Source organism: Argiope bruennichi, chromosome 9 (assembly GCF_947563725.1).
Source record: "Argiope bruennichi chromosome 9, qqArgBrue1.1, whole genome shotgun sequence".
NCBI lineage: Eukaryota > Metazoa > Arthropoda > Arachnida > Araneae > Araneidae > Argiope > Argiope bruennichi.
This window is the reverse complement of record NC_079159.1, coordinates 89,204,147-89,229,490: the sequence shown is the minus strand read 5'-3', so window position 1 is coordinate 89,229,490 and position 25,344 is coordinate 89,204,147. Positions and strand designations below refer to the sequence as shown.

The 25,344-nt window shown below is 29.4% G+C and overlaps 1 protein-coding gene across 1 annotated transcript in view; it reads left to right on the top strand.

Annotated features, from left to right (window-relative positions):
- The window catches only part of LOC129983837 (serum response factor-like), a 57,900-nt gene extending 33,690 nt beyond the window's left edge, over window positions 1-24,210 (top strand). The window contains exons 3-7 of the mRNA XM_056093496.1: window positions 13,884-14,136; window positions 19,906-20,001; window positions 21,270-21,407; window positions 22,232-22,293; window positions 23,716-24,210. Coding sequence (XP_055949471.1) covers window positions 13,884-14,136; window positions 19,906-20,001; window positions 21,270-21,407; window positions 22,232-22,293; window positions 23,716-23,796 — 630 coding nt within the window. The 3' untranslated portion in view covers window positions 23,797-24,210. The remainder of the gene's footprint in view (window positions 1-13,883; window positions 14,137-19,905; window positions 20,002-21,269; window positions 21,408-22,231; window positions 22,294-23,715) is intronic.
- Window positions 24,211-25,344: the final 1,134 nt, after the last annotated feature.

The following is a 25,344-nucleotide window of genomic DNA, read 5'->3' as shown; positions in this document are numbered from 1 at the left end:
TGATTCCAAAGCTCTAAATTTCTTTTTTTAATGTGATAATGTTTAGAGGCTGGATACCATCGTTAAATTACATCATACGTGATGCAAAAAACGTTCCAAATATTCTATAGAGCTGCAGTACATCTTGCATCTATAGTTACCAAATTTGGTTCTAATTATTTCTAATTCATTAAATTCCTCAGCACTTAGAAAAACCAGCTACACTCTTAAAATACTGCAAATTCTTCCCGTCATTTCAAAGACAAAATCAGCAAACAACATCCAATGCATACCTTAAAATCTAATAACTAAAAGTAGGTCTACAGGATTAATGTGAGTCTGCACGTAATGGAAGAAAACTTTGCAAGCGACTACTTAGTCTGGCTGATGAGAAATTTCCCTTAAAAACCGCATCAAATTTAATTTTTTCATCTGATTTTTGTTTAACAGGTACCCTTATTGAAAGAATTAATGCAAAATATCTACTCAGACATTTCGCAATATTTCAAAACATTTTAGATCCATGAATGGCTTTGTGAACACATGATTTCAGATTCCAAGAACGAAAATGTATCGTAAAATGAATGCACTTGTCTTTAAAATTCTGCTACTTACAAATCTATTGATGCAGTGATCGATGAATAACAAGCTTATTAGCTGTCCAACCGAATTTTTAAATTCTTCATTTGAACTCTTTCTTCTACATGCATTAATTCTGGAAGTTTTTATAATATGTAATGGAACCCAAATTATGTATGAAATTCAGGTTAAGAAATGAAGCAAGACTGTGCACCTGGAGGCTTGTGAATTTGCAATTCTTGCAACCATTTTTATAGTTAGTAGTATATGAGAGAGCATTCACATTCTTCGTATTTCTCTTATTCCAAGTGATTTGCTTTCGATTTCGACGCTTTCATGTGCTGTTCGTGTTACTTTGCTGTGTAAAGTCGAAAGATAATATCTTGAAGTTATTGGTATCAACCAAGAAATAGCGCACTTCTTCCTCAGACAATCATAGGCTATATGTTCTAGAGTGGAAATTCTGAACAATTTTTGCATATATGCACCAAACGGTGGGATAAAAATGTTTTTCCAGGCTTTAAAATGATCATTGCAATGGAAGCGTGCTTAACAACCATAATTCATTCTTTAATCGTACTCGTTATGGGGAACACTTGTTCATCGGAACATTTAAAGAAAAGAATCCATGAAAAATGGAATAATGCGCACCATTTAAAAAAATTATGATAATGTAATTTATTATTAACTAGCCGCCTTTGGCGACCAGCCGGTTCGCCAATCTTAATGCTCGTTACAATTTTAATAATTAACTATTTTATGTAATTCCTACTTTAATAGCTTCTTCATTAAAATATTTTAAAACTTCAAATTTCAATTCACTCAGAATATTATAAAGGCCTTCAGTCATAACGTAATCTGTATCTCCCCAATTTTCTGCTAGCTCCCGTAAAATTTATGCTTTAAATTAAAGTGGAAATGATTAATCTGCAATTAATATAATAATATTTTTTACTGAAACAAAGCATTTTTTTTTGTAATATGATTACTGAAAACAGAGTCACTGAGCATTTAAACCTTATGGTCACTAAAGAATATTTCTTAATTTATGTATTATCTCAAGAATTTGTCAACAAAATTTTTTCAGATTCATCTTGAGCAGGTATATTAATTAACAATGTTTAATTTTAAATGCATCAAACACTTAGAAAATAAACAGAATCGTTTAAAATAATCGGGCGAAAACAGGTTAAAAATTACTTAAAAAACGATGAACTTAAACTAACATAAATACAATTTAATTACAAAAGCATACAACTAACCTAAAAATAATTTAAATCGAGTCCGCTTCCGTTGAAATGTAAACAATCAGAATACAATGCGCATGCTTGAATTTTCAACGCCAGTTACGGTAACGCAAATGCGTGAATTTTTCTACGCCAGTTGGGGTAACGCTATGTAGATTAGAAATTTTTAATTTCCTTTAATCTGTCTTATTTTAATTCAAAAGTACTTCAGAATGAATCTGAAAGATCAATTAATTAACAATATTTAATTTTAAATGCATAAAACATTAAGAAAATAAACAGAATCGTTTGAAATAATCGACCGAAAAATGTTAGCCGTAGAAAAAAAAAAAAAAAAAAAAAAATTGAAGCCTTACTCATTTGGCGGTGGGGAAAATGAAAGGGTTTTTTTGGCGGGAAAGTTAGTTTTTAATTAATAATTAAAATTCTATTTAAAATTTCAAAAAAAGGGACCCCAGGTGCACATTACCGACCTCCAAGGTATACACGTACCAAATTTGGTAGCTGTAGGTCAAATGGTCTTTTCTGTAGAACGCCAACACACACACGCATTGAGCTTTATATATAAGTATAGATAATAAATTTCAAATCAGATGAAGCAAAAATTAAATTTGATGCGGTTTTTAAGGGAAATTTCCCAGCCAGACTAAGTAGTCATTTGCAGAGTTTTTCTCCTGTAGACCTACCTTCAGTTATAATATTTTTATTTACAAAAAAAAAAAAAAAATATTTAAAGATTTCCGTTGCCTTTCGCTGCGTTTCTTAATTTGGTGAAAATGAGACACAGCATTACCGTTAAACAAATTTGTTGTGTGCATACTTATTGCCTTACCAAGATGATGTTCCCCAACGTACGCTGCATTAATGCTTTCAACATCTTCCTTATTTCACTGGAAGGCTATTGCGTTGTTGTGTCTATTATTTCTTCCTCTCCAGACCGAATCACCTCAGCAGCTTTTTGCTCTCACACAGAGTTCAGCTCAATCATTTCTTCGGTTATGTTCTTCCACTAGTTCACCGATATCTTTGCGATCCACCTTTAGCCCCATAATCTTAGCCAGAGACACAATCTCATCGATGAAGGTACCGCAGCATTTAATCAAATTCCTCGGAGTCGCGTTTGAAATGATATCCCTACAAAACTTCATCCATGCAGATATAAGTATTCTCTTCAAACAAACGCTTAACAGTTTGATACTGGCCAGCTCAACATGTGAAGCCACGATACACTCTCACTATTCATTATGTGATATATCGCTCGCTAAGTGAGTCACTCTTCCATTTTGTTTTGCTCCTTATGCGAGATTTGACGGTATTTTGATATTATTGGTTAGAGTTAAAGAATCTAAACGTTAAGTGGTTGAAAATACGAAAACTCATTATGAAAATAATGTAACCGGCTCCTATTTTTGATAATTTAGTATGATAAATTTTTTTATTAATTCAATTATTTTATTTATTTTATGCATTTTGTCTTTAGAAAGTGTATAGATGATTTAGAAATGAAATAGAACTCTAAAGAGCCGACTATATTTTTTATTAGTTTATATAATATAACCCATACCAACTTTTTCTACCTATTGTGTACATGGTTCGAGTTTTTATAAATTATAATTTTTATGGTCAAATGCAAATCCATTTCTATTGTGAAACAAAAGGTGAACTTACGAGTTATTCAGGCATTTCTAAATATTACTGAATACAATAGTACGAACAGATTGCTTTTCCTTCTTAAGAGCATGTTATCAAATGCTAAATTAATTTAAGCAGAGGTGCATGAAGCTGGTTTAGAATTCCTAGCCTAGCCGGATTATTAAAAAGGAAAACTAGATTACTGCCTAAGGGTCCCAAAGTCTTGAAATTTTTTTCCCATTATTTTCAGAATAATTATATTTTGTATCGTATTGAATTTGCAAAGGGATAAACTCGAGCTTATTCAAATTAAAATCAACTATTGTTTAAATTATGGAATATTATTCTAAACATATGCTTAATTAATTTTTTATAAATTCTATATTATGTTCATTTATAATTCCAAAGTAAATAAATAAATGTTGCTTTGTATTTAAGAATAAGCGTTTGATTCTGTAATTACATAGATTTAATTAACAGTTTTGTCATTTTTTTATACGCGATATGTGCTGAAAATCAAATCTCTTGAAAATGATCCGCAGTTTAGTGATTTATATTTGAAATTGTAAAAATTTGCTTCTTAAAAAAAGTTACTTATAGAGTGATTAAATTTAAATCAATAAAAATATATCTGACTTTGAAGTTAGAGAAAAGCTCCAACTGATTAAGATACCCTAGGGAACTTAATCCGGGTCTGGCCACTGGTTTTGAATCTCTTGGGCACTTTATGAAAGTGTCACGTAATGTGCTAAGGTATTCACTAAGCAATCATTACTTTATGATATATTATAAGTAATTGTAATGCTTATATTTTGCTAGTTGATATACACGATATTGCTCTGAGTTAAAATATTTATATATATATATATATTTTTATGTAAAAACTACTTATATATAAAGCATTACTGTAAACTTTTATTATCTGAACCATTTTCTTAATTATAGTATTCATTATTTCGCAATATTATTATATAACTTTTAATTCCAATATAGCTTATTTATTACTTCATTGAAGGTATATATGATCGGAGATCTTAATGGCATTTGACCTTGGAAGTTATTTTTTGGGGAAAAGTAATAAGTGTTGTCATCCCTTTTTGAATTACAAACATTCAAATAACAAATAACAAAAAAAAAAAAAAAAAATGAAAATTTGATTTACGGCAGGAAGTTTTAATCTAATTAAACAAACTTTAAGTTTCTTTTAAAAGCAATGAAAAATATTATTAAAAAATAGTAATATCGAAAAAGGAAGGTACAGTAATTCTCACCATTGCCTAAGAAACGAAATATCTATATATTTCTTTATTTAAAAATCACCTTATTGTATTCAATTATTTATTTAAAGTTTAAAAAAAATTTTAAGAAAAATTGTAGTTAAATAAAACTGGTATCATTGACGAGACAAAAATTAGTTTAATTTTTTATTTATTGAATATCTAATTAACCTTTGCACTCTTAAAAAGCGGACTTTTCTTTCATTTTTTAACAATAAGTGTACAAAGTCTCGTGGAATTCGACTCAGTTGTGTAGGAAGAGATATGGATCATATCCACAATGTTTTTTTAATTTATAGTAAGATTAAAATAGCTATTACAATTTAACAATATAACTATTACATTTTTATTTTCTCGTGTACGTAATATAGAGAAAGTATAGTAATCGTTAAAAGAATTCGAACACGAGATTTTGACGAATCTCCATGTTTTAGACCTCTCTAAGTCCGAAAAACACATTTTTCGAAAATATCCGCCTGTCTCTGACAAAGCTAATTCAAAAACGCTTTGAGCTATGTCGATGAAATTTGTCGGATAATGGAGGGAAGCATTCTTTTTATTAGAGAATATACAAGAAACGATTGGGGGGGGACCAACGGTTAATAGTTGATATTATCTTTGTCATATATCCTTTGGAAGATTGTGACGATGTTGACACATGAGTAAATACAGTAATGAGCACCTTGCATAACAAATGATTCACAAAGCTCGTAAAACAATGTTAACAAATTCCAAGATATAATTTTCAAAGCGAGATATAAAATGTAAAGAGGTGACTCTCTTAAGGAGCTATATTTGGCAGAACGAGAGGCGAGAAGACATTGTGGCGTCACTTGCTGGACTGGCCTGTATCAGCCTGTGCGTTTGAAGAGAACTCTTATATTTACATGAAAGCAGTTTTGACCTAATAGCGTTGATAAACGCGACTCTGAGAATTTGAGAAAATATCTGTGGAGCTTTAATCAACGAGCCTGTGGTTAAGATTATGGGACTAGAGGTATATAGCATAGATGAACTGATGGAAGAACATAACCAGAAATACCGAAGACTTTTGGAGCCCCATTCTGTGTCGGAGTAGAAAGCTGCGGAGGAGATTTGGTCAGAAGAGGAAGAAATAATAGATGCAAGAGATAACAACCTTCAAGTGAAATAAAGGACATACTAAAAGAATGGGAAATTATTGCATCATATGTTAAGAAGTATCATCTTGATCCTGTGCGCACTACAAATTCGTTTAATGGTAATGCTCTGTCTCATTTATGTCGAATTTTAAAACTTAAACAAATACAAATGTGTTTAGAAAATTTTCTTGCAAAAAAAAAAAAAAAAGCATGCATTATAAATAAATAAAAAAATTATTATAAATTAATTTTTTGGAATGGAAAGCATTGTCCTATTTTGCCTGAACTCGCGTAGAAAAAAAATTGTTTCACATTGCGTTTAAAATTCGGGAAAGACTTATGCTCGTTAATCGAGGTTCCACCATATTTAATTAGAGTAACAGACATTTATCCCCTATTAAATGCAGATTATCGGGAAAATGCAAACTTAGACCAGAAGAAAAAAAAACTGTTTCAGCTTTGATATAAAAGAAAAAAATAATCTTTTGTGATCGATACATTTAAAACAAACACCTTTCTTTGTATAGCATTGACGTAATCGCCACAATGTTACGATTTGTTGTTCAAAGCACTTGAACTAAATAAACTACAACTGGAGGAAGGGATTTTCCATGCTATCGGATCTGAGCGTTTCGAAGGTTTAGGACACGTCACCTGTGCTATCTGTGTTCTAAATCTGAGAGTGCATTACCTTGTTGCATGATTTGTTTGGTGAAGATAATGATGAATAGATTGTCGCTCCGCTATCAGATTGAACAGTGAAGAAAACGGCAAATTTATCATTTGAAGTAGGAAACTAGCAAACTGGCTGTTCGTTTTCTGGAATTTTTCCCGCGCTTTATTTGAAGATTCGATTTATTAAAAAAAATTATCTTATTCAATAGATATTATTATTATTGCCTGCAATTTTGGTTAGTTAATATTGAAGTTCATACTGATTAATGTATATATATATATCTACATTTATGAAACTTAAAGTTCACAAGAATTTTAATTACAGCGACTGATTTAGCAACCGATCAAAGTCTTTTTTTATTTTATGGCGCAATTCTTTTCGACGATTTTGTAATTTTCTGCAACAAGTAGAACCATTGTGCGCATATCTGAGGGTATTAATCTTTATCTCTCTTTCTCCTTATTATAAAAGAGATTATGTATGAGTGCTCCTTCTATAGGACAAACTTTTTAACCTAGAATTGCCAAATTTGGAACAGATATATTTTGGAGGATAGAAAATATACACTTCAGAGTGTTTTTAATATTTTAATTAATTAAAAATTAAGTGATATTTCGGTATTTTTTTTTTCTTTATAACTTCTGGAAGTGTTATTGTACAAAATTGATTTTTACATCATTGTAAAATTCAATTAATTGTCTTTTTTAATAATGCCAATTTAGTTGTCCCAGAAGCTTTTTTTTTTCTTTCTCAAGCATTTAAATTTTTTTTATAATTTTCAACAATAGATTTTTATTGTTGCAATGAAATTCAGATTGTTTTAAATTATTTCATTAAATATTGAATTGTGGGATTTTCTTCCATTTAAAAAGCTATGGTAAAAAAAAAAAAACCCTACTTATTATTCGTGCAACTTACAAATTACCATTTGTATAGCGGTAATCTGATTTCACTTAATCAGATTACTGCTAAAAACAGCTTGAAATATGGAATAGATTACTTCGAAAATTTGTTTTCAGTGGGCTATTTTAATTTCTAGTAGAAAATATTCATGTACACAATAAACGAAAAAGATCTAAAGTTATTAAAATAATATGACGTTAATATCTTTTTCAATTTGATGCTAAACAATACTTTGATGAAAATAACCCTTTAATATCAAGTTATGCATACAAGAGTTAACTAAAATGACGGATAATCATTATATCTGACGAACCAGCTAATTGCCAAAGGCAGTTAGCAAAAATATAAATCTTAACATTTGTTTTGAAATTTTTATATTTCAGCTTTTTGAGGGAAAATGCATGTAATTAATCGTAACACATTATACAGAGCCCGACTTAGCCTAATTGGGGTCCGGAGCACCCCTTTGCTTCACTACCGAACTTTACAGAACCGAACTTTATGGAGGTATTTAAATTTTTCACCTCATTATAGATATATAACAAGAAAATTGACTAGAACCTAAAATAGCTATGAAGCCCCCCCCCCCCCGCCAATGGTCAGACGAAATATCGTTCTGTCTATTTTATTGATTTCCTGACAATTCTATGCCCATCATTAAAAGGATATAGCATAGATGCTCAAAATGGTCAACAATGGGATAAGAAAATAATTTTCTTTTAAAATTAAAAAAAACAAAACAATGCTAATATCATAGCCTTCAGCAAAGTACAGTAAAAAAAAAATTTTTTTTTTCAAAACAACTAAAACATTTCTGCATCTTACTCCATAGATACATCGAAATAAAGTATTCGCCCTAGGAAGCCATGGATTTACGAAATATAGATTTTTTTGTCTTCATACAATAGATTAATGAAGAAGCTAACATGAAACTGACGGATTTTATACTGTACTGCTATTTTGTTTAAAAAAAGGTTCATTAAAGAAGGAAATGCAAAGTAAACTTTCTATTCGATTTGGCGGCTCCCTCTGATGTGGGGTCCCGTGGCAACTGCCCCTTATGCCCCTGCCTTAGTCAAGATATGATATTAGATGATCACATTTAGATTATTTTTACTGTGCAATTTTGACAGAACTGTTTATAAACTGATGAGCCTAAATTATTAAGAGAGCTGAAATGATTTGTGTCTTCCAAAATTCTATTTTTTAATTTCTTAAAATAAGGGACATTCCATAGATTGCAGAGCTGTATAAAGTAAATAGGTTTGAAAGTGAAAACTCCTATATTAAATTTTATAAATGTAATGAATAAGAACCTTTATGATAGAAATGTATAGGTATTTTTCCGGTATTTTTAAAAATAAAACTCGTTTTTTTTCGTCTCCCAAATTACGGTATGCATACGTAAAATTCTTTATTGAAACTATAAAATATTGTACTACAGTATTTGTACACATTATGCATCTGTATAATCATTTTTTCCCCAAATTTTTGAGCAGTAGTATATTTTAAAGAGGCTGTTTATGATGAAAAATATGAATTTTTTATGTTTTCAATTTACATGATATTAATATTTTTAAAATTTTTATTTTACATGTATTAAAATGAAAATAATTGCACTGTAATTATTAACATTTAAAAAGCTATGCTAGCATATTGTACTAATTTTAGAGTGATTTTTAATCGGAAATTCTTTTATCTGCGCATTCCTATTTGTGATGACGAGCATCAAGATTATTTTATCACGATGCATACTCGATTTGCTATTAGGAAACATATAGATACTTAAAGATGCAAATGTTTTTAGGTTAATTTATGATAAAAATACGCCATTCTTTTTATGTATTTCAAATTATATATCAGATATAATATTTATTGTTAAAAATACCATTTTATTTATAGCTGAAATTTCGACGAGGATGTCGAGAATGTTTCAATCCCTTTAAAAGCAGTTTCAGAATATATATATATCGAACTATTCGTCTTGAATGAGGAATCGTCTAGCATGACTTAAGAATATAAAGTTACTCTATATTATTAACTGTTTGACGAGTTTCATTTAAAGTTGCTATTCAGATTCTGAATAGTTTTTGTCTTTTTTCTAAATTTTAATCAAATATAATTAATAAATCTTTTTCGTTGCATGTATTCTTGAGATCTAGATATGTTTTTTTAAAGAAACATAACCATCAAAAAGTGGACAACGAGTTTTTATTAAAAAAAAAGAAAAATCCCCTCCCCCCTTCTTCTTTCGAACTATGCATAAATTGACTTCTCACAGTGCTTTTTTTACACTCTGTTTTCTAACTACTAATTCTTCTAAAATTCTTCGATTTATACATGAGTGTACATTCTAAACAGAAGTCACCCCTAACTCTCAGTGATTTTCCTACCGGACGAAATGTCTGCTCCGTAACGGTGAATTTGTTAAATTATATGCTCTTCGATTCATGAATGATATAAATATTGACATATTCTACGAAATAGTTAATTAGCAAATTATGAAAATTCGCTCCAATTTACGTGGTTGTTGATTTAAAAATTAAGAATTCCATCAATTGATTTTTCCCCCATTTAGAAGTGACCTAATAAGGTCAAGACTTCGTATGATTAAGAAAAATCGTACGGCGGGAAAAAATATGAGTTCTGTCTTCAAAGTATTCAATCAAAATCAGTATTATACAAAAACTGGTAAACCGACGTGTGCTTTAGCAAGGAATAACTTACTGCTATCGTAATGGATGTTTTATGTTTTCCCTTCGGAGTCACTAATCAATTGCTTCGATTGGCGGTCCTTAAATTAGATTTTATGATTTAAGCTAGACTTCCAGAATTCTTGATTTTTAGTACTTTAACAAAAGTGTGCTTTTAAAAGCATTTTTAAAAATTATTTTCTGAATTTTTTCCCTTTATGTTATTAACATTATATCGATGAAATTCACTTATGCGAAATCTCTTAGATTGTGATTAGTTCGAAAATGAACTGTAAAATCCCGGTAAACCATGAAATATGAACTATGCATTCAGTTTAGTACAATCAATAAATTTCGGTCTAATTTGTAATGTTTCGTTCTAAAAACGAATGTCAAGGAGATAGAGGAGAGCCGGGCGCTCTGTGGTTGTTGATAACGTTCATCTGAAGGAGGTAATGGAAGCTTGTCAAGGAAAAACTCGAGAGATGGTTAAGGGTTTTACGTCGATCAGTCAACAATCGCTCGTTACTTGGAACACGTGTGTGCATAGGAGGAGAGGGGGAGTCTTGATAAGTGTGCCCATCTGATTTGAAGGGGAAAAAAAAAAGATTTTGTCATCCATTTTGCGGGGCATTCCTAACATTTCCGTAATATAAAACAGTCCTTACAAAAGTTATTGAAATTGTATTGATTGAGTGAGTTAATTGGACCATTAGATTGAAAAATATATGGTATAATTAATTTTCATGCTTACGAGCTCAAATAGGTGCTTTAATAATTGGTGTTGTTAATATTTGTTCCAATCTTTGCTTTTTTTCCTGTCATAATTACTTGTAGAAATATCTTTTTACTCTCTCATAAATGTGTCGTCCCTAAAAAGCTTTACATGGCATTGGCGTACAATAGTTTACGAATTATTAACTTTTGGCGTGGATTTAGCATTTTGACAGAATCTTGCATATCTTGGCGATTAATCCCTGGCATGCGGTTAATTTTTTTTGATTATTAAAATGTGTTAATTAAAAACGTGTCTAAATGCTGAATTTGCGTTTTAGACACGCTTTTATCAACCAATTGAAACCAAAATTTGATTTAAAACTGCAATTGTAGTCGCAAAATCCCATACCAAATTTGAAATATTTAAGTCCTTTCGTTTCTGAGTTATCGCGTTTACATGCTTCTGAAAGTGCACACCGACAAACGGTCAATTTCTTGTTGGATTTGGCTCAGAATTTGATAGAAATACACAATATCGATGTTAAATCTGTGTACCGAATTTTCTCTCTCTTGGTTTTGTAATTATCGCGTTAACTATCATTCAAATAACCGAACAGACGGCCTTCCTCTGATCAGATTTTACTCAAAATTTGATAGAAATCTGCAAATCTTGGTGTAAAGAGCGTATACCAAAGTTCATTCGTCTAGCTAAAAGCGTTTTTGTGTTATCTTTGTCACAAACAGACGGAAATTTTCCTAAAATGTGTTTTTCAAACAAAGGAAGGTCTGAAACGTGGAGATTCGTCAAAATCTGGAGTACGAATTTTTTGACGATTAGTATACTTTCCTTATACTACGTATACTCGAAAGTAAAAACGACAACATGTCTTTAAAACAGGAGTGAATGGAAATTTATGACTTAATATTATTATTAAACTACTGAAAGGTGACCAGTTTTATAAAATTTATGTTTAAATAATATCACCTAGACGTGAATAAAATATATTGCATGATATATTTTATTTAATATCCTTTTATATTTTATATGCACTTTTGCTGCATATTAATTCTTTGGCATAAAGAATTCTTTCGAATAATGCATTTAGTGATTTTTTTCTTTGCCGTCTTCCCATTAGTTTTCTTTTTTATTTACTATTAGGTAACATTATGTTTTAAACTTGCTTGATTGGTTTATATTGAAAACATTTTCATATATCAAACTGGTGCAAAAGATGCTCGCGAAGAGTTTTTCATCTGTTAAATTATTTCATTTCACCGTTAAAAAATACATTTTGTGTGTCAAACATATTTTATTTCTGGACGTTTTTATTTATTTAGAAAATATTACTGCGAATTCTGATGTTTAAGAATTATTTTAAATTTTCAATAATAAAAGTTATAAAATTAAGATTTTCTTCTTCTTCTTTTTTTTTTTAAATATATATATTCTATAAAATGAGGCGAGATTGTTCTAAGTGAAATGTGCAAGTTTCACTTAAATTCTTTTTATACCTGCGCTCTACTGACCGACACTTCTTTTTTTCGTTGTTTGTTATCATTTATTTACATCGCATTCCTAAATTGCTTAAGAAAATATGAAGATTCAAATCTCGAGGGGAATCTTTTGGAGTGGGAGTGGATGTTGGAATACGAAATTTTTGTTTTTTCGGCAGAGGATTTCACGCGGAAGGATAAACATCCTTATATATATATCACCTCAGGATATGCAAATTTATAACAAAAACAGAATAAAAAGTCTGCTAAAACTGGAGTATTAATTCTAAAAGCCTTACTTTCCTCATCTCAGCGGTTATTCTTGAGAGTGATATCTGAGAATAATTCAAGAACCCCTGCTGAAGTCAAGGGGAGGGGGAAAAAATTCCCTTTCCGTTTCGTGGAGGCTGGAGCGAAACTGTCCCATTCCGTGGCAATTTTAAAGTGCAAAAGAGGCATAACTTGAGACGCAGCCGGGAAGAATCTAAATTTGGAAGAAGGAAGCTCTTTATCCGTTGCGGGCAAAGGCCACCCCACCTGAGCCGTATTTAGATGACAAATGCCTCCTTACAGTATGCGTACGAACGCAAAAAGTGGAATTTTTCTCGAGGATTCAAAAGCCTCGCGAAATGGAAATCCCTATTCATTCATTTCAAATGTATAATTTTTCCATATATGTTTAATCGCTATTATGAAATTGGGAATCTTTTAATATGTGATGGAATTCCTTTCAGAAACTAGGCAAATGCACTTTGACATGTACCTGTACCAAAGTACATCTGCTGGTACATGTACTTTGGTACAGAGTTGAAGCAATTTGATCTGATTTAAACTTAATGAAACTACTTAGACTGCAATACATTGTATTAGCATTAAAAGTAAAAAATAAATAGCATTATAATTTTTTTTAAAGAATTCCTTTTTTTGTTTGAAAATATTTAACTTAAAATATGCGTTTCGGGATTGATGCAGTCTCTTAATCAGTTCGAATTATTGATCATGTTTTAGCTTTTAAAATAAAATTAACTTACGTTTTTACTTGGAAAAAAAAGGTACATTATTTTCATTTTCTTTCTCAAAATAAACAAATAAATAATTAAATGCAAAACTTATTAAAGCTTGGCTTTTAAACATGCTATATATTTTCATATAAGTTTATGTGCGCTTATTTATTATACATGCCCGTTTATTATTCAATTTAAAAATTAATATCAGTTGTTTTATTTATTAATATTAAATTAATGCATTTTGCGTTTTAATCTAACCCAGTTAACACACGATAAATACCTCCATTGATATTATTCGATATTCTAAATGGCCTTCTATATAGTGAAGGCATCATAACAGCATTTTCGGGTATCTATGTTTAATTAGGAATACGACTATCTTGTATTGTTAAGGATCATATAGGTACATTCATGAAACGTTCTGAAAATTCATATTAGACCTCATTTTGGATCTGTCATTTTGGAAAATAACAATTCAATGGGCTTGCAAATTTTTTTCTGTTCTGAAATCTGTTTATTTCTTGACCTGTTCTCTTAAGTTTCTCGTTTCATTTTCAGATGCCCGACAGCCCAGAGAACGTCGTGTATACGTCTGAGCTGTCCCCTTCCTCTATGACCTCTGCAACCACCTTACTGACGCCTTCTCTCGTGTCTTTTGCATCTACCTTGCCCACCACGTCCACCACTCAGAGGGTGGTGGGGGGCAAACCATCTTTCACCACATCCAGTTCCTCCGTCACATCACCATCCAACCTAGCGCAATCCAGCTCATCAGTCCCTAGTGCTGGCTTCACTACCATACTTACGGCAGGTCAGTTACTGCTCTTTTTTTCTTCTTTTTTTTCCCCCTTTCATATTTTTCAGTGAGATTCACTAAAATTCACTGGGATCAGATTAAAAACTATGTGCACTCGATACTACTTTGTTAAATGGCCCAAATGCTATTCTATAATGGATGCCCAAATGAAAAGTGGACAACTTGAATGAAAAGAATACCTTTATTGGAAATCAAAAGAAATTGCCGTGGGCGTTGTAACAAACGTCCCATCGATTAGGTATCAAATCTATGACTTTGCTGTAGAAAGATGGTGGCTCATTCTTGAAGAACTCCTGCACAGCTTCTTTCACTTCGCCCTCCGAATGGAAACGTGTCCCCTGTAATGCTCTCTTAAGTGACCCAAAGATGTGGAAGTCAGAAGGTGACAAATTCGGACTGTACGGCGGGTGTTCCAACACTTTCCAACGGAATTATTTTAAGGTCATCTGGGTGGGTTTCATGGGAGTCGCGTGGGCTGGCGTTGTTATGGAGAAGAATCATTTGTTGTATGAGAAGGCCTGGTCGTTTGCTTTTAATATTGTTTTCCGTAGTTTCGTCAGAGTATTGTGTTGAGCTGATAGCGTTCTTTTGGGGCAGGAAATCAGTCAAGAGTGTGGTCCATGGCAGTCGATGAATCAAAAACCGTACTACCACGCTTCGATTTGGACGCATCCATGTATAGCACGACTTTACTTTAGACCAGTTTCCTCTAATACGAAAAGTTTTCACTGTTGAACGCCGTATACAGTGCACACCTCCCTATCGCCCTTTATATACCTGTTCGGTAGTGCTGCTATAGCTGCAGTCATTCTGACGTAATCACAAGTGTCCACTTTTCATTTAGGCAACCCTTTGATGCTTTGCCTGTGAAAGATACTTTGCCCAAATGGTATTTCAAAACGAACAGTTTATGAAAGTCCGGAATCCGGGTATAATGTATTGTATAACAATCCAAAAAATGATTAACTAAATTTTTCAACAAAATACTTGAAATTCGCAACGAAATTTTGTAAAATCCACCTGCTTATGTCACATTATCCTTCAGTTTAAAGAAGAGTACAAAAGTATGCTCGAAACATTCTCCGACATCTTTCTATACTTATGACAGGTCAGTCACTGCTCTTTTTTTTCCCCCTTTCAGTTTCATATTTTTTAGTGAAATTCTCTAAATTTAATAGGAATAGATTAAAATCTGTGTGCATTCGCTAAGATACTTTGCTGAACCTAGTGTCCAAATGGTATTTCAAAGCAAGCTGTTTATGAAAGTCCAGAATGCCAAGCCTAATGTATTACATGATGATCTAAAAATTGATTGGCCAAATTTTTCAACTAAATACTAGGAATTCGCAACGAAGTTCTGTAAAATCCACCAGCTTATGACCCGTTATCATTCAGCTGAAAGAAAAGTCTAAAAGTATGCTCGATTCATTCATCGACATCTTTCTACCTTTTAATAGACATGCCAAATTAAATTCTATTTCTCATCATTTCACAAACCTTCCTTTCAATAGTTTTAAATATATCGTAAATATTTATATCATAGTTCAATGCAGTGCATATTTAGGTAAATGATACCCCTTTTCTTTACAGCCCAACCAAATTGTACTTGGAAGAAATACATAAAATTTATGTTTATGTTATTAAGTTGATCATCCCAAAAAGGTCCCTATATCATGTGGTCCGGATATGAGAAGGGTGAAGAAATGGAAATACATTTTTACACATTTAAATAAAAGACTATTATTATGAGAGAAGAAGTTCAAATTTTAAAGTTATAGACAATATATAAAATGCTATTAAATGAGTCGTCGAAATTTAAGGTAGATTTATTAGATCATATATAAATTTTAAACCTTTGAAGGGCCTTTTTTTTCTAGTCGTATTATGTTAAAATATTTTTAGGCTTGAAATTAGAATAAGAAAAGGGATTCATTTAGCTTATTAGATAAATTTAATTTGATTCATTAATTAATTTAGTTAATTAATAATTAAGTTACAAATCAAGACACATCATTTTGTCTGAGATAAAGAACTGATGCATCTAAGTTTCTGTCTTTCTAAAAAAATTTGTCCGAACTTATGCCAACCTACACAAATTCATACAAAGATTGATAAATTTGGAGGGAAGCATACTTCCCACGGCCCTAGAAAGGGTTAAACCAGCGAGATTGGTTTCCCCAAAACTTTCTCGCATACTCTCTAATAAACTTGTCATGTCAGAGAACACTTTACATGGTATTGACGTACAATAGTTACGAAATATTAACTTCTGACATAAATTTAGCATTTTTATTGAATCTATCGTGTTATCCTTGGCATGCGTTAAGAGTATCCGAAAATCAAATGTGTGTTTTAGACACTATTTTTTCAACCGACTGAAATCAAAATTTGACACAAAACTGCACTTGTAGACACAAAATACCATACCAAATTTGATATATTTAAGTCATTTCGTTTTTGAATTATCGTCCTTAAAAGTTTCTGAAAGTACAGATCGACGGAGACCAACCCGTAGTTGTATTTAGCTCATAATTTGACATGTGTCCACACTATAGATGTTAAATCAGTATAATGAATTTTATCCATTTAACTCTCTTCGTTTTGTAATTGTTGTGTTAATTTATATACGAACAATCGGACAGACGGACTTCCTCTGAGCAGATTTGCCACAAAATTTGATGGAAATGTGCAAATTTGGTGTAAAGATCACATATCAAATTTCAACCGTCTAGCGCAGAGCGTTTTTGAGTTATTTTGGGGTGTTGTCAAAGTTGAATGAGACAGACAGACAGACATTTTCCATAAATGTGTTTTTAGAATTCGGGGAGGTCTAAAACGTGGAGACTCTTCAAAATCTCGACCTCGAATTTTTTGCGATTGCTAAACTTTATCTATACTACGTACACAATAAAGTAAATAAATAAATAAAGAAGGAAAGAAAGATAGGGGGAGAGAAAAAAAATTTTTAAGGATTTTTTTTCTTACTTTGAGCGAAATTTGCACAATCACTATAAAGTATGTATTTACAGGAGGAAATGTTAAAAAAAACTTTTAGATCGTTATCTGTATGATTATTTTTTTTGAAGCATTCTTATTTGTCAGAAAAATGAGGTCGTCGGAAAAGCCTATAATTGTTCTTTTATACCTATAATTATGCCTATAATTGTTACCTGAAAACGGGAAGAGGGAGAAAAATCCTTTTCTAAAAGTGTTTTTCTGCAGTTTTTGTATGTTTCCTGTATAATCGTTATTCAGGGGGAAAAAAAAAGAAAAAAAGTGAAAATTAAATATGTGGTTAACTGTTGTTTTAGTTATTTTGTCTCATTCTCAGTGTCAATCCTAGCATATTATTTGAGACAAAATGTAATCTTCATTATTTTTTTCTTTTAAATAATAATTGAATAAAAAAAATCACCTGCGAAATTGTTGAACAATATTTCTAGAGTAGGATTTTAATTTTTCTTTCTTTTTTTAATGCCCGCTTCCGGATATACAGAAAAAAAAATCTTACTGGTATTTTTCGATACCTTTTTTTTAAATTTTCATTAAAGTCGACTTTTTCGAAAAATAATATTGATCTGTTTATCAGATATTGAATGTTTTTATCAGATATTTTCTTCATATACATTGCTATTGATGAAATTATTCTCTTATTGAGAAGAAATTAAAACTTTTTCATATTTCACGTTTTTTTTTTTTAAATTTATATTTGACTTATTTAAACTATCTAAACTTTCGCTGTTGTGTTTTATAAATTTTTTAATACCTATGCATATGTAATTTCAACTTTTCTATCAGGTTAATAATCTTTTATTTAACTGCCCCTTCCAATTTCACATTTCCTCTTATCCCGTATCGTATCCATGTGCGTGATATAGTGACATGTTAAGAATCAATTCTACAGTTTAAAGCAACAAAAAGGCTGTTATGTCCCATCCCCCCATAAGGTAATATGTTAATGACATTTCGATTGAATGCGTAACTTTGACCTCTGGCAAGTGTTTCTTCTAGCCGAACAATTTCGTTCGCTCTTATCTGTGTAAACATGATAGTTGATATTGAAATTTAAAGTTATCATAATGAGAAGGTGCAAGATATGTAGAATCAAATTGAGTTCTACATTCTAAATATTCTCTGTAAAGCTGTGTATTCGGTTTCACAAACTGTATAGTTTTATAGAGAATAAACTAAAGTAATAAATAAATAAATAAATAAAAGATGAATTGAATGCTTTTTTGAATTTATCAGATGCTTTTGTGCTTTTGCCTGATATTCAAGGCTTGCTTCGAAAATTAAGTGAAAAAAAAAATAAGCAAACGATTTCAGAACGTTTTTAATTCACCATTTTATTTATTTGTTTTAACGGTGCAAGTTTTTATTGTACCATTTTATTATACTTAGTCCTTTAGACTTTATATTAAAAAATAATAAGAAACTAATTGTAGTAGAAAGTAACTGGAAATCTAGATTCTAAGTATGGTCACACAGAAAAACATAAGATTTGTGAAGACTTTTACTTCGCCATTTTGTTTCGGATTCTTCAAGCTTTGTATTAAAAAGTGTGAAGAAAATAGTTTTTCTTTTTCAAGCAGGTTCTGATTTTGATCTTCGATTAAAATCGTTTTATATTAAGATTAACAAACTTATTTATTTTCTTATTTGTTTAACCAATTTCGGAATTGCAACAAAATATTTCGTTCAAACTAATGTCATTTTTCAAAAAAGGTCAAGTGTGGGGAAAGTTTAAGCGGTCTCAAACAAAAGCTCCTGAGAGTCATGGAGCGAGAATTTCAAGAATGGACTGAAAAAGGATACTTTTTTTCTTGGAAATATCCTCTATGAATAAACTTTTCAAATTTTAGTGGCAGTGGTGAAATAAAGTAGTTATTATTACTTTTTTTTATATAGGTAGATGTAGGCTGAAGTACAAATATATTATTACTCCATTGCTGCAAGTTAATCTTTGGTTTTAAAAAAAAATAGGTTTTATATTTCAATATAAAGATCTGCAGTTTTTCTTTATTTAAATAATTTTAGTTAATTAAATTAAACTGATGTTTCTAACCTCAAGATTTAAAATTTTACATTCTAAAAATCAAAGCCCATAATTTCTTACATGATATTATTTAATGTCATTTTATTATTTACACCTGTGTGTTATTAATATCATCAAATATTTTAAAGTTTTTTAATTATATTTTATTGTGGACCCTATATTATTTACTTCTTGATTAACTTCTGAGTATACTTGCTTGGAGTCATTTGTGCTACTAATGCTTTTTTTACACTTATACATTCTATTAATAATACTAATAATACATACTTTTCTACATATGTATTTTCTTTCAGAGGGACTGTAAAATTGTGTGTTTAGAATAATTAATATCTGTCTATGACGAAGTACATTCGAATTTTAGTATATTCAAATTATTTTTGTCTTTGTCCTAATTTTTATGCTATCATAGTCTTATTATTAAGTTTTCATTTTTTTTTTTCCACAAATCTTTCAATTTACATTCGTGTTTCATCCTATAAGCTGTGTAGAATTATTTGATAAAAAAAATATGAAGAATGGTTATTTTTTTAAAATTATTGCATAGAGTTTTTATTATTGGATATGAGATTAATCAAATTTATCACTAATTATATTACTAAATTACCAGTTTTGTGAACAAGAGAGGTATATATTTTTGTATATAATTTAATTACACTGTTGCAGTATTAAATGGATTTTATTTATGCTAATTATGATTAACATTTTAGGTGGTACAAAAAATCAAACAGCATCTGATTCTTCATCTAGTCAAAACTCCATATCACTCGTACAATCATCATCAGCAAACTTATCTGTTGTATCAGGTATGGTTACTATTTTGCATTTTGCCTTTATGTAATATTAAGAATACTGTACAGAATACTAAGAATGTTGTACAGAATACTAAGAATACTGTAAGATACTGTACATATACATATATTAAGAAAATTATATACAAATCTACAGCATCTCAGAAAGTGAATACATGTTTTGAATAACTATAATATAATTAATTATACATAAAGTTTCATTATTCAGATACATTTCGACAAATTTCGTTGTTATAGAAAATATTTAAATTGTTAACTGTTAATGTCCAAATACAATGGATAATGCTCATCATTGGAATTACAAAGAGCACGAAGCATATAATTGCTATTTGGATGAATTTTTTATCAATGGTTGATCTCATATTGTTGATTATGAGGGTCTTAATTTATAACCAATATATTTTATGTACTCTACAAAAATAATATCCATAGGATATAGCAACAGATTCATAATTTTAAATAAAACAGCTACGAAGTTTTATGCAGTTGCGATTACTATATTTATATACTATTAATATCTAATAATTTAGTAGACCGTAAAATTATCTTCGCTTCAACTTCTTTAACTTTTATTAATAACTTCTTGGATGAACACTAAGAGTATATATATTTTTTCCAATCTTATGCAATATATGAGATTTTAAATTGAGAGGATAATATTGAGTTTTATTCAATGGATTCAATTCAATATCTTTGAATAGGGAGAAAGATTATATTTGTATATTTTGTTTTTTTTAAATATTTTAATTGTATCTATCCACATATGAAAATATGAAACATCAATAACCTATAAGTATTATTCCAAAATTCTATAAAATCCGAAAAAGTTTTGAAATTCACTTATGATTACTATTTCTTTTCTGAAGTTAATTCGTTTATCTGTTGTTGTCTGTACAGATATTAGTTATCAGCTTGCACAATTTTCATATTGCTGATATGGCATATCATGAATGAAAAATATAACTTTCTTCTTAGCAAATTGCATTAAAGACTGTCCCTCATTAAAAAAAACTCAGAAGTTTGAGTTTTTAATACTATTTAAATTTAATATTTGCATCCATAATTTAAATCTTAGATTGTTTAAACATTCAACATTAATTCTTAAAATAAAACATATGATCTATTATTTGCAAATGTATGCTAAGAATGTAAATTATTTCACTTTTTTAGCATTTGATGCATATTTTATTCTCATCACACAAAAATATACTTTTGTTACAGTTCATATAATTAATAATTATATACCTCTGTTATATTTCCAGGGAGTGTAGTTCTTCCTCCAACCATTCTGCAAACTAACAACAGTGCTGTTCTGTATCATACAGGTCAAGGGTTAGTGTATGCTACACCAGCCAGTTTGCAGGAAGGAGGTGTTGTGCTGAATCTGGGACAGGAACAAAGTACTTAATTTTTATAGATATGATTTATTTTACAATATACATAATCCTCATACAGTAGAAATTTTTTTTAAAGGAACATGTAACTTAAACGTGTGTATTAGAATTTATATTAAATTATTTTATTTGAAAACAGTGTTTTTTTTTTTAAATTTATTTGTAGAAAATTTGACAAATTATTTCTAAATATTTTCACATAAGATTGTGTACGCATTATTATTTACCAATCATAATTAGAAAAAATATTTGAATCTTGTTTCATCTTCACTTGGTAATATTATGACTGTCCTTTCTAATACTTTTTTTTTAAATATATCTATTCTACTCCCCCTCTATTTTTGCTCATTACCACACTTATATACATTTGTTCTTTTTTTCTTCAAAAAATTAGTTTTTCTATGTTTAATGAACATTTTTCAATCCATTGTTGGTTCATCACTTTCTTTATATTGATATATTTGTAAATATGTGACGATATGAAACTATTAGCTGTTTATTAATTCTATAATATTTGTTACACATATATTAAAATTAATTTAATATCACTCTGAAATTTGACATTCAAATTATTAAATAATTAAAACAAACTTCAGCTTTTGCATTGTATTGATTTTTCTCTCCTGCATTGGATTTGTTTGATTTTCATACATCGAAATTCAATGGAAATGAAAAATTTTCTATATGAGTTTCGATTTATTAAATCAAAAAGTGCAGATGTTGTGCAAATACAAAGTTCATTTTATTATAAAAAAATTTCTGTAGAAAAATCTTTTTTTTCTTCGTTTATTTCTTTGTTATATTTGTATTAATAATAATGATTTTTTTAGATGGTCCTCAACAACAGTTCATCACTATACCAGTCTCACTTTCATTAACTCCTGCCCAACAGGTAAGAATATATTTAATATGTATAAAGTTGGTTAAAATGTATGTATTCAATTAAAAATTATTGTAAAATCATTTGCAATTCCAAATTTTATGTTTATTTTTTTAAAGCCAATGTATTTTTTTATCCATGTTAAAATAAGTTTCATTTTAGAAAAAAAAAAAAAAAAAACATTTGCTCTGAAATTTTGTATGTATAGAAATTTTGTGATTCAAACAAACAAACTATATGAAAAAAAAAAGAACCTGTGTCCTTGTGCTATGTAGAATTACTAATCAGAAGTGTCTGAATGAAAAAATATATATAATCGAATATAATTATGTAATAAAAAGCCGTTTCTGAAATACACATTTTAAATGTAACATCTTCTATAATGCCTTATCAGAGAGAAATCTCTAATAATGCTTTTTTCCCCCAAAATTAATTATTGCATCATATGTTGTCACATTTTCCAGCAAATTACAACTGGTTCAGTGGTTCATAGTAGTCCTAAATCAAGTTACAGTTTGAATGTCGATTTGTTCCAACTTGCATAACTGTGTATTTATTCCTCAGGAATAAATTATACTGTTGGCCTGAAAGACCACTTTTTGTGGATTAATTCTGATTGTTTTTGAATAGCCTTATCAAAGTTATGTGGTGTTATTGTAATAGTAAATTACGTTTATAGACCTGAAAAAATTACAAAAAAGAGATTGTTGCAACAGTTAAGCATTGATTGTAATATGTAACTGATATGATTCTATTTTATTTCTTTCCTGATGCTATATTTAATACATATTACAATCTTCAACTACTTAATTTTTATTATAAATTAAAAATTTCCTTAAATTCCCTTTTTATTTTATGAATATGTCATACTTGATTCTTTTTGCAAAACTCAAAATGTATGTATTCAATTAAAATTTTTTTTTTTTCTGTTTCCAGATATAATAACGAATTTCTTATCCTAATCTTTGATAGTGTAGATTATTAATGTCCAAGAAAATACATTATTTCTTTATGTATTCAAAATGCAACAGTTTAGTGTTGGAACATCTTCATTGATGCTCTATATATTAGCTTTAAATATCATGTTTTCATCTTATTTAATTATTTTAGGGTAATGACTGTCTTTTTGTCACTTTTATATCTAAATTTGACAACTGTTGTTTCACCATTTTATAATTTTACCAAGCAATAACATTTTGAATTTCCACTATTATATTGACATTGGATAAATTTGGAAAGCAATGCTATGAACACACATATATGGGATTTAAAATAAAACTGATATAATTTTCTACTGTTGAATAATTTAATATATATAATTTTTTTTTGTTTATGTTAAATAGAAAGAGTTTAATTGCTTTGTATTATATTTGTTATTTATCACTTTCAACAATAACAACAACAAAAAATGATTCTTTTTTATTTCTTTTACAGCAACTTGTTCAAGGAGTTTCAAGCCAAAGCTCAACTTTCACTAGTGCCAGCAGTAGTCGCCGAGAAAAGACTCGAAAATAGTTTTTGCTTTTTTTTAAAGAAAAACTTTTATAATAAGCACATACATTAAAGTGCCTTCTGAATCTCCAGCTATTGGATTGAATTTTGTGACACAATTCTGTCTATTTATGGCCTTATATATCCATTGTTGGCAATTATAGAAAATTTTATCATCACTTGATTGAAAATAATCAAATTATGACTATCAAAAGAATTCTGGATTAAAACTACGACTGTTGAAAATGGAAGATATAATAAATCAGGGTCAATTGATATTGTAAAAGCTATATTCATGCAAATCTTTTAACTTTAAAGAGTTATTAACTGTGATAGTAAATGCTATTACATTTTCAAAAAAAAATCTTTATAATTTTTGATATTGTATTGAAGTTTTGACTGATTTATGATTTTATAAATATGCCACTGATGTCCAAATCATGTAAATGTAAATCTGTTTTTAATTATTTGTTTGTTAATTAAATTTTTTTGTTAGAAATTTTATTTTATTATTTATTTGAATATAAATAAAATTACAGAATATTATTTATTTTTTATGAATTGATTTATTTTGTGCTGTAAATGAAAAAAATCATTTATGTAAAAGAAATATTTAAACAATGTTAAAATTATTTGATTTGAATTCATTACAAATTTCTTGTCCAAAATCTAGTTTATAGATTTGTAATTAATTAAATTCTAATTTTATTTATTTCGCTTACAAAAATATGAAATATTTTTATAACTCTTTAATGAAATGTGCAATATTGAACTAAAAATATAAATTCTTAATTCATTTGATTATTTAAACAATTTATTTTTTGTTGAATTTCCTTTTTCATTTCTGAATTTAAAATTTGAAATAAAATTTTGCCAATGTTTTTTTCTTTATAAAATTATTTGAAGACTTTTGTATTTTATATATTTATGCATTTGCCACCAAATTAAAGTATATCCTGCCTATGAGTTTAGAGATGACCAATACATTACAAATATTAAACCATTTAATGAAACTATTCCTTAATAAAGCCATTTATATAAGAACCCAAATGATTTAAAAGACTTGTAAAATCTGTGCTCCCACAAACATTTGTACGAATTAAAAAAAATATTTAAAAAAGTGCAGCGACTTGTTTTTTTTTTCTTGAGATTTTTTATATTCATATATTAAAATTTTCCAAATAAATGAGATTAATTTAACATTCATAAATTTTCTTTCAACTACAATAATTAAGTTCTTTTTCATCTTGGATCTTGTTGTGCAAATTAGTTTTCCCACATTTGACTTGCCATACACTAGAGACTCTTTGTCTCTTAGTGTATGGTGAGAGCCACTGTGAGCTCCTAGAACTATCACCTGGAACCTTTCTGCCTTCTTGAAAAAAGGAAATTGCCCGGTTATGGTGCTTGTGGGTCTAGTTAATGTTAAATCTGCCAATGACAGTGAAATGTCTTCATGCGGTGTAACATGAAAATTTGAACAATATATGTTTGTTTATTTTTATTGTCATCCGTCCTTGGTTAAAACGTGCATATAGTATTGCTTTCACCCCCCCCCCAAAAAAAAGTCTC